A 12040-nucleotide genomic window follows, 5' to 3' on the forward strand; every position below is an offset into this window, starting at 1 on the left:
CCCCATGGTCCTTTCCAGGTTACAACATAAGCTTATACGAGAGGCATGAGATCTATACCGTACTAATCGGACCTGGACCTGCCTTATCAGTAACCAATCAATCTCCGCCCGGCGATTGAAATGGCAGAGATCACGTGGCCCGACAGGTACTGTACAGTACTGTACCTTATTGAGACCTCGGCATCTCTTCACCAACTTGCTTCCTTACAAGCCCTTCCTCAAGACATATTTTTGTCTCGCTTCAAGGTTAAGTCCAATGGCTACTACAACCTGAAAGAGGTACATAAGCACTGAGATCAAACCTCCACCCTCTCAATTGACCATGGCAGCTGCGAATAGATACGTACTTATGTATGTTAACAACTTAATTAGTTACTGTACCTTTGTCAGCGGAATCCTCGCCCGCAACTCACTTAACCAAGTTAGATTAGCACGAACCAGTGCCTGTGAAAGGGTGGGTGAGTGCTGACATGATTCTTCTCCCGGTCCATACACTCCCGGGACCCAGACTTATCCTCCTCCAGCGTCTCCACCAATTTTTGCTATCTTCAACCTCGGTGTGCTTGCTTGCTTTTTTTTTCTTCCCCCCTCTGTTCGTCTCCGTGCGTGTGTCCACAGTTCCCCCTGATCTACGTCTCTCTCGCGCGACAATAATCCCTATCCAGACTTTAGAGCCCTCGTGCAAGTAGACCGCCTGCGTCATGGGCTGCAACTGTGCCTTGCCTTCCGAATATTGACCGACCGCATAAGTCGCCGTCACGATACGCTACTGGCGGCCTCAGAACCACGTGCGTCTTATTCGCGTCGATACAGTACACTACTCTATCGATCGGATACGATAGGAGCCAGCGCTTGATCCTACCATGAATGCTCGGCTGTTTCCAGCACTTTCGCACTCTTATTTATACCCATCTCGCTTGAACAACATCTCCAGAAACCCATTCCCGAGACATGCTCGCACGTTTGCGCTTCCCTTTGTCGTGCCTCTTCCGCCATGCTGAACCCCGCATCTCCTCCCTCACCGGCCTCCTCAGGGAAGAAAAGACCGCATTCGTCAACTGATACGTCCTCCATGCCTGCAGAGTCGCCGGCGCAGTCTCAGCAGCAGCCCGCCCGTGAAGCGCTCGCCCCCGCAAATTCGATATCCTCGTCTCAGGCCTCCAATTCCTCTTCATTCCGCAACGTCTCCGCCTGTAACCGATGTCGTCTGCGAAAGAATCGGTGTGACCAGCGACTCCCCCGATGTCAGTCCTGCGAAAAAGCCGGCGTCCGATGCGTCGGCTATGACCCAATCACGAAACGCGAAATACCCCGTAGCTACGTCTACTTTCTCGAGGCTCGCGTGGCATATCTAGAAAAGCTGTTAATGGACAATAAAGTCGAGTACAAGGAACCTGTTGCGTTCGATGAAGAGGAGGCCGTGAAAGTGGAGGCGGGGCTTGATGCTCCTCAGGCACCGACCACAGGCTCGGAGGCCTTGATAGTGTCTACAGCCGAGGGACTCACAGCCGATGGAGACGAGAAAGGAGTGAAAGGGGAGACAGACGGTTCGGTCGTGAGACAGGAGATGGATGCCTCGAGCGGACAAGAGCTGGACAAAAGTCGGGATCCCAACAAAGAGGACAACTGGCGCATTCAGAACTTGGTATCAAACATAGGAATGGTATCGGTGCAAGGAACCTCTGATCCGCGATATCTGGGCTCCACATCCGGGATCTCCTTCGCTCGTGTCGTCTTCGCTGCTGTTAAGAGTTCCGTGTCAGGGAGCGTTGCGGAGCGCGGGCCAATGCGTCCCAATGAGCGCCTGCCGCACAGTGCCACGGGGACTGCTGGTAGTACGATGCGTGATTCTTTCTTCGGCTTACAGACACGGCCGACCATGAAATGTGCGGCATTTCCGGACCGGGACCTGGCTGAAAGGCTCGTCAACCTTTACTTCGAACATGCAAACGCTCAGATACCCATTCTTCATCGGACTGACTTCATGGAGATGCTCGATCGGACATATGCAGTTGACGAGAAGAACCGCTCCCCGCGAAGCCTTTACTCACTCAACATCGTGTTTGCTATAGGTGCGGGTATCATCTTCGAAGATAAGCCATCAGGTGACGGCAAATGTGAAGGTCGAGACCAGTCTTCATCCCCGATTTCTAAGAGACCACGACTGTCGAGCCACCAACATCAACCGGAAGAGTACCATGCATCTGCAATCATTCACCTGGAGTCCTTCCTTGGGAATACTGCCTCTGGAGACGGATCAGGTGCCTTAGAGGAATTGCAAGCTGTGCTACTTCTCGCTAGTTTCGCTCTTTTGCGACCTGTAGCACCTGGGTTATGGTATATCGTTGGCGTCGCAATGCGACTGGCAGTTGATCTCGGCTTGCATTACGAGGATGGCACAGAGATCGATACACCCGGGGACGAGAGCATCAATCGTACCCAAAGCAAGAGCACCGATAAACCTAAGAAGCATGTTGATACTCGCGAACTAGGACGGCGCCAATGGGTGCGTGATCTTCGTCGCCGTCTTTGGTGGTGTGTATATAGTCTCGATCGTTTGGTCAGTTGCTGTGTCGGTCGCCCATTCGGTATCAGCGATCAAGCCATCAGCACCGAGTTCCCATCCGCGTTCGAAGATAAATATATCACTAAGTCTGGCATCGTGGCACCGCCCGAGGGTGCACCGAGTTATAAGCATGCAGCGCACCACTATTTTAAACTCCGAGTCCTGCAATCAGAAATTCAAGACGTGCTTCAGCATCAACAAGCCCGTTTCCTCAGACAAAGGTCGCCATATCCCGCCAGAAGACCCATTCGTGCAGACATTGTATCTCCGTTCCTGCAAGGCTTCGACTCTTTTCATTCCTGGCGCAAAGACGTTCACAGGCGCTTGGCAGAATGGCAGCAAAGTGCGCCAACCCGCCGTGACACAGGCGTGCAGTTCTCCGTCGAGTTCCTTGAGCTGAATTATTGGCAGGCTGTTATCATGCTATATCAACAGAGTTTGACGGTGCCAGCAGAATTGGCAGATGAAATGATGCCTGCTGAAGACGTGTCCAGTCCGTCGTTTTCCAATGTGGATGAAGTGGAGGCCGAGGATGAAATCTACTACAAAGTCGCCGAGGCTGGGCAGAAGGTGATTCGGATCTATCGCCAGATGCATCGTGTGCGGTTGGTCAATTATACTTATCTGGCTACACACCATATTTTCATGGCGGGTAAGTTGGATCGAACTGACGTTTAACAAGCGTGCGCTAATACATTTCAGGTATCTCTTTTCTCTATGCGATTTGGCATTCAGCTCTGGTTCGCAGTCGCTTGGTACGTACTTCACCATTACTTTCTTTCTACCATTCTCTTGTCCCCAGTCTCTAATAGTTTACAGACACTCGACGAGGTCGACTTCACCGTCCTTGCTGCTACCTCCGTTCTTGGGGATCTCATGCACAAATGTCCGCCTGCAGAGGCATGTCGAGACGCCTTCGAGCGAATGAGCAAAGCCACAGTACAGATGTGTCTCTCGACTACTGGTTTCGGATCGCAAGTAGACATCAGCCGGATCCAGGCAGAAGCAGCACAACGACAGGCAGCTGCACTTCACACCAACCAGGCCAGAGCATACGCAGGCAACCAAGCTGATTCACGGTCTCGCCATATCCAAGGCCCCGTCCGTCGACAGGGTGCCGGCCCTATGCGTCAAGCACCTCGCCCATTGCCACGCTTCGACATGAATCTTGGTGACCTGTTCAACGATCATGCTGGTGTTCCCGACCGGCCCAACAATGGGTCCAGGAAACCTGTGCAGTCGTACCCACTACCACCGTCTCGCGGGCCCCGACCCGACTACCCAGAACCCTCCTCATCCAATTACCCTCCCGATCGGACTTCCATTCGTCCCCATCCCCAGCGAACCCCTTCTCTAGAATACTACGCGTCTCCATACGACAATCCTGTCTCGCCTCAGGCTCAACAGCAGCCGCATCCACAGCAGCCGCAGTATTATTACGCCCACTCGCCTCAGCAAAGCGCCTCACCTAACAGTGTCGGTGCCGGCAACAACCCAAGCCACCCTGCTGGTGCTCAATATCAACCCCCTCACGACCGCCCTACCTCTATCAGCCTTGATTTCCTCGACTTTGACCCCAGCAGTGCAGCCGATGGCCAAATTCCCACCTCCGACGACAACAACCCCGAGTACAATCTCCAGGCCATGCCTTCATTAGGCCATGGGGTCGGTCACAGTGTGGGGATCGACCTCGGCTTTGGCATGGCGATGGATTTTCAGCATGATTGGAGTGAGAATGCCAATTATGATATGCTGGAAGGATACTTCTTTGGTGGCTCGGGTAACAGTGGACCGTCTGGAGAGGGCTGAATTGACTGTCGTCCACCTATCTATTATTGTTCTCGATGTGGGGCTTGTAGAGACCTGGTTTGAACTATGCAAGCCATAGGGTTGGCGAGATACACTTGTATTTATCTATACATACTTCTGGTACGGTTAATTTCTCTACAAAAGATATCCAAGGATATAATACATCGAGTGTGTGTTCATTATGGCATGAGGGGGTGGAAAGATGTTGATCCTTGGTAAATTCAATATGCAGTCAACCTCATAATACATCCCGTCACCTTCGAGCAACATAAAGCGAGTGCAAGAGCATGGATCATGGAAACTGGACACACCATGGCATTCTACGGAAAGAGTGCCGTTACACTGACATGCTCTGCCAGTAGGGATACTATGTGTGTTTCATGAAACCTCAGTAAACCGTCACCGTCCAGTGAACATACTAAGTACAAAGAATGGAGAAATTTACAGAAAACGAGGCGTGGTGATTCTCATAGAGGCATAAGGTTATTATCTAGGTACTATATACATAGCGGGCCGAGGGGGTAAGTTACAGTGGTTGTACTGCGGTTTGCTCCGGTTATATAAAGTTATAATAAAGTTATATAAAGTTCTAACTAATTATAAGTTCTTTAAATCTAGGAGTACTAATCTTTATGTAAATAATAGATTATACTAAAACTATATCTTTTTTACTAGATCTAAAGTAGTTTTTATATTATTTACTATTATAATATATTTTAATCTTAGAGTTATACTAACTGTTGTATTTTTTATTTATACTTATTTATAATAGTAATTTAAATTATTATTATAACTGTTCTACTTTGTAAACTAAGATATAAATAAGTATAATCTTATTTAAATCTTATTAAAAATAGGTATTATCTTATCAAAATCTTACTAAAAATAGGTATTATTTTATTAAAATCTTATTTTACTATTTACTTTTTTCTTAATATAGCCTTTTTAATTTTTTATATATATAATTATTTACTGGAGACTAAAATCTCTTCTTTATATAATATATTTTAACTTTTATATTTTTTATTATTTATCTTCTTATTCTTTATACTAATTTTTTTTTATTTTTTTATTTTTTTTATTAATTTTTTTTTATCTTCTTATCCTCTGTACTAATTTTTTTATTTTTTTAAACATATTCTAAAGTTTATATTTTTAATATTTTTAATATCTATCTTCTTTTATCTGCAAGTAAGATAAGTAAAACTAAGTTTTAATATCTATTTTAGCTTTAAAACTAAGATTTTAATACTTTTTTATAAGTAGTTTTTAAAATTATAGAATAATATCCAGTAATTTTCTATAATATACAGTAATATTCTTTCTTCTTTATTATAATATATAGTAATCTTTTATAATATATAATAATCTTCTATAATATCTAGTAATATAATCAGGCTGTATAATAAGTTAATCTATTTATTAGCTATATATAGAGAGTTTTTAGATAATATATATTTAAATAATAATAATAAAAATAAAAATAAGTAAGTAATAAAACTCGATCTTAAAAAAAAATATACAGAATTATAGAAGATATTATATTTAATTTTATATAAATTATGGCTTAACTGGCTGAAGTTACTATTAATTAAGTTATATTAAATTAAATTATAGAACAACTACTTAAAATATATAAAAAAAAAAAAGAGGTATCTTACTGGAGATAATATAAAAGTATTTAGTTTATAATAAAATAAATAGATAGTAATAATTTTTAGTATTTATTTTAAATAAATAAAGCTAGAATAAAGCTGACTATTTTACTTGCTTTTTATAGACAGTAAAGTATACTAATAAAATAAATTATAAAGATATTTTTTTTCGGCGGAATATAAATAATAATAAAAAAAAGAAGGCTGTCTGGAAGATCTATACTATTCTTATTATAATATATTTATCCAGTTAAATTAATTAAAAATTAGAAGAAATCTTTATTTTTAGAACTGTTTACTTCGGAGGTAAGCAAAATAATTAAAAATATTAAATATTAGACTAATACAAAAAACTTTTATAGAAAATATAAATCTATATAAGACTAGAAAGTCAGATTGTTATATTAAAAAAAAGAAAAAGATAAATATAAAAAAAATAATAACAGAGCTATTTAACAATATAAAAAATATAAAAACCAAAGTTTCTAAATTAGATTTTAATAAAAATAAGTTTTAGTAGTAAGCTAAGGTCTTAAGCAAAAAAAAACAGCTGTAATTTTTCTATAAATTAAATATTTATAATCCGACTGAGTCTTTCTAGTTAATAATAAAAATAAATTAAATATTAATTTTAAATAAGCTAAAAGATCTTATTAAAGCCGAAAGGCTTATTAAAAAGATAAATAAAAATAAAAATAAAAATAACTTTAAAAAATTTACTAAAAATATTAGAAATAATATTTTTAAAATATTAAAATATTTAGTTATATCTGATTTTAAAGCTCTACTAACAATAAATAAGAAAAATAATTTAATAAAAATTACTTCCGAAAAGCTTAAAAAGCTGGAGTAAATCCAGTAGTTTATTAATAATCTTAACTATTAAAAAAAAAATTATTTAAAAGCCTACTAAAATCTTAAGATTAAAGATTCGGAATATCTATATTTACCGAATATAATTATATTTATAATATTAAAATTCTGGTAATCTATTAGAATCTGGGCTATTATTAAGATTATAATTAAAAAAATAGTATAAAAAATATTACTAGCAGATATAATTAGACTAAAAAAAATATAGTAATTTATTAGTATTATTTTTATAATAAGTAATTTAGAAGACTTTAGTATTAGACTTTTATAACTAATTTTTAGAAGTATATAGTATATTTTAGAAAAAAAATCAAATCTAAAAATAAACTTACTACAGAAAAACTAAAAAAGCTGATTCTAATATTAATACTATTATATCTAATTTATTAATAGTAAACCGAGATTATAAATATTATAAAATAGTTAGTACTATATATATATTATAAAAAAATATAAAATTAAAAAAATATTAAATAAATTAATAATAAACTAACAGCTGACTATAAAATCTTTACTAAATAAAAATAATATTTAATAGTTATATTAAATAGTTATAATATATTTAAAAGCTGCTATAATATTTTAGGTATTAAAGCCTAGTATATATATAAATATAAAAATAAGTTTAAAAATAAAGAAAATTATTTAAAAAATTATTTTAATAATATTAAAGATTATTTTAGGCTTATTATTCTAAATAAGATCTATAATCTATATAATAAGATATTAGAAATATTTTAAACTATATAATAGATTAAAAACGATTTTAATCTTCTATTTATAATAATATTTTTTTTAATAATTATAATAATAATTTTATTAGATAGTTATAATTATTTTTTAAAAGATATTTAATATTTGAAATAATAGAGCCGGCAGTTATAAAAAAAATTCTAATTATATTTTTAAATACTTGTTATATAAATCTTATTTTTAGTAAGATTTTTTTTAAAAAATATATTATTTATATAGATTTAGATAAAAAGATATAATTAATATAGTTTTATATTCTTCTAAAATATTTAATAATCCGAAGAATCCTTGCGTCTATAATTTTATTTAAAAATAGCTAAATAATCAGTAAGAATATCCCCCCTGTAATATATAAAATATTTAATATAAAGTTTAATTTTAAGAAATAAGAAGCCTATAAAACTTATTAAATTAAAAATTACTATATTATAATACTTAACTAATTAAACAGAAAAAATCCACGGTACCGGTAGGCTATAGTATATTTTTATTAGTTAATTTTAGAAGTTTTATAGCTTAGTATAATTTTATTTAAGCCGACTTTTTTAAAGATAGATTTTTCTAAAATAATTAATTTATAAAAAAGATACAAGCTGATGCTTAGATAAATATAATATTTATAAAAATAAAAATAAATTAAAAATATTATTACTGTTAAGATATTTTATATATAATCTAAACTTTAGTAGAAAAGTAGAAATAACTTATAAATAAATATAAAGTAATTAGTTATACTTATTCAAAGAATACCAAAAATACAAATTATACTAAAAATTTTATATATATTAATATGATTTAAAAAGAAAAAATTAATTATATAAATATAGTTTTCGGAAAAAAAACTTTATATTTTAATAATTTTATAAAAGACCGGATTTAATATAGAGATGATTTATAGTAGTCTAATAATAAAAAAAAAAGCTAATATTATTATATATTTTATAAAAAAGCCTAAAAAATATATAATTCTAATTATATTTTTTTAATTTAACTCGATCGGTTTTAATCTTTAAAAATTTTATTAAAATATATATTTTTTTGGTATGCCGCTGTCACGTGTTTAAAAAAAATAGATTATAAAATATTTTTAGTAATTAGATTAAAAAAAGATTATTTATATTTTTAAATATTATATTTTTAGTATATTTTAAATAGTACTAAATAACCGGTCGAGTAATAAAGCTTTTTTTAACTTAATAATTAAACTATTAAAGTCTTTAGTATTAATTCTAAATTCTAAAAAAAAAAATATTAATATACTTAAAGTTATTATAAAAAATAATAAAATAGTATATTTTAAAGATAAAATATTTTTTAAAGAAAGCAATATTACCGACTTTAAATAAATTTTTAAAATTTTTATTTTTTTATTTAAAAATATAGCTTCCGAAGATTTTAGAAATATTAAAAAATAAAATTTATACAGAAAGATAAAGAAAAATAATAAGATTAAAATAAAGACTGTTAATACTAAAAAGAAAAATACTAATATTAAAAAAAAGAATATTATTATTAGAAAAAAGACTGCTAATACTAGAAAAAAAAATATTAGTAATATTAAAAAGACTGCTACTACTAAAGAAGAAAATACTACTATTAAAAAAAAAACTACTAATATTAGAAAAAAGAATACTAGTACTAAAAAAAAGAATACTAAATAAATTACTAGAAATATATTTAGGCAGATTATTTTCTGGGAGATATTTAAATTAGCTTAATCTAAATCTTTTTTAATTTATTAATTTATTCGAAGAGAAATATATTAGCCTAATATATATTCTTTCTAGTAGAAATAAGCTTTTAAAATATAGTAACTTATTATATATAAAATACATCTCGGATAAGTATATATTTATAATATAAAAAATAAAATTATATTATAAAGTCTAAAAAGTTATATAATTAAAAATATAAGATATAAAATAACATGTAAGAATTAAAATTTAAATAATTTTCTAGTATTAATTAGATATGTTTTAAATCTGACTTAATATACTAGTAAATAGATTAGATTCTAAAAAAAAAAAATAAATATTAAAAAAAGACAGTCTAACTACCAGAGTTTATTATATAATAAAATAAATATATCTTGCTTATTTTAATATTAGATTTTATACTAAGATTGGTTTAGATTTTAAATTATAATTATTAGTTAATATTATATATATAAATAATTCTTAGGAGTTAGAATATATACAGATATATAATATTTAATAATATTTAGTTAAATAGTATATAGTATTAATTAATTATAACAGCTAGAAAGAAGATCCGATCTAAAAAATATTTAAAATTAGCTAGTATTATAGAAAATAAAAAAATAAAAGACTACTTTTATTTATATTTTTAATAAAAAGTCTACTTAAAATAGTTCTCAAATTCTAAGACTTTTAAAGAAGCTTAATCTGTATAAATTATTTTAATTTTAGCAGCAAGATTAGTCTTTAGAATTTATAATAAAAATTTAAAATTTTTTAATTATATTATAATCTGCTTTTTAGCATATATTATAATAAATTAAAAGAATAGAAAATCTTTAGAAAACTATTTAATTAAGTCCGGTATTATCTGATTTTAAATTAATAAAATATTTATTATTAGATTTAGAATTTTTATATTTTTTTTTTAATTATTAGAAAGACTTTTCTAAATTTTTAAAAATAGAAAATTAAAAACTTTAATATTTTGCTTAAAATATTTAAATATCTAAGGCTGCTTATAATTCTGTTTCTTTTAAAAATAATTTTCTATTTTTATTTTAGTTTAAGTTAAATTTTATTATTTAGATTTCGACTTTTTTACTAAGACTTAAAAGCTATAACTAATAATAATTAAAGAATTTTAAAACTTAAACTAAGTTAATATAATTTATTTACTAGTAGTTTTTTTTAAGTCTTAATAATTCTTAACTTTAATAGCTAATAGAAATAATATTTAAAGAATTAAAACCAAGCTATTTAATATACCAAAAAATAAAAAAATAAATTTAAAAACTGTTTAAAATATAAAAATTCTAAATTTTATATTTTATAAAATAATAAGCTTATAAATAGCTCGACTGTCTGTCTTTAAAGCAGAAAAACTATATTAAATAGTATAATAATTTTAACTAATTATATTAAATATTTAATTTAATTTATAAAATTTGCTGATCAGCAGATATTTTTATCTAGATATAAAAAATAATTTCTATTAATAACTGTTTAGAATTAGAATAAAAATAGCTTAAATATAAGTCTAAAAATCTTTAATCTTTTTATTATAAATCGACTAATTAAATTTTTAAATAGTATATTTTAATTTATAACTCGGGCTTATTTAATAAAGCAGTATACCAAACTGCAATTAATATCTAAAGTTATTAAAAAAAAATATAATTATATTATTTAGATATATAAATAAAATTATAAATATTTAATAAAAATATTTAACAGCTTATATATATATAAAAAATTTTGAAAATTATCTGTTACAGATTTTTTTTTTAAACAGTTTTAAATATATAAATCCGGGATTATCAGAGTTAAATTAATATAAATAATAAGTTAAATAAAAAAATAACTATAAATTTTTTTATATATAATTTTTTTAATATTAGTAATTTTAATAAGGCCTTTAATACAGCTTAAAAAATAGAATAAAAGAATAAGCTTAATTTAAAATCTAAGAAGACTATTAAAAAATATATCTAATTTTTTTTTTATTTTTTTTTAATTAGTTCTTAAACTTAGTTTTTTGTTATAAAAAGAATATTACTATTTAATTTTATTTATTTATTTATTAAATAAGACCAATCCTATGCTTAAGCTATATTTAGTATATATATATTTTAATATTTAATATTATTATTACTAAATTATAATTTTGTTAAGCAGCTTCTTAACTTAAACTATTAAATTAATTTTCTAACTAAAATTAATAGAATATTTCTAAGAATATTAGATTATTAAATATTAATTTATTTACCGAAGCTAATCCTATACCTAAACTGTATTATATATATATTTTTATATTTAATATTATTATTATTAAGTTATAGTTTTAGTACTTTCTAATCCAGTTCTGTAAGATTAAAAAGATTAATAATAAGATTATTAGTTTTAATATAATATATTTATAATATCTGCTTATAAAAAAATTAATAGTAAGTATCGGCTGATACTCGATCTTTTTTTAAATTAATAAAAAGTATTTTTTTAAAATTAAGAATTTTAATATCTAGCTCCGCTACAACTCGCGCTTTAGTATTTATATAATATATATAAAAAATTCTATAAAATAAATTATATTAAAATTATTAAAACTTTTTATTAAAATATAACTGCCTGTTACTATACCTGTTTTAATTCTATTTATATATATTTTATTACTACTATTTTTTTTT

General features: G+C 30.0%; 1 protein-coding gene across 1 annotated transcript; it reads left to right on the top strand.

Moving 5' to 3' along the window:
* Positions 1-517: 517 nt before the first annotated feature.
* On the top strand, positions 518-4720 carry BO95DRAFT_379942 (positive regulator of purine utilization). The gene is made up of 3 exons (XM_025583329.1): positions 518-3218; positions 3269-3321; positions 3386-4720. Exons 1-3 carry the CDS (start codon positions 995-997, stop codon positions 4373-4375), a joined length of 3267 nt encoding a protein of 1088 aa, XP_025446698.1. The 5' UTR covers positions 518-994; the 3' UTR covers positions 4376-4720.
* Positions 4721-12040: the final 7320 nt, after the last annotated feature.

This window comes from Aspergillus brunneoviolaceus, assembly GCF_003184695.1.
Source record: "Aspergillus brunneoviolaceus CBS 621.78 unplaced genomic scaffold BO95scaffold_5, whole genome shotgun sequence".
NCBI lineage: Eukaryota > Fungi > Ascomycota > Eurotiomycetes > Eurotiales > Aspergillaceae > Aspergillus > Aspergillus brunneoviolaceus.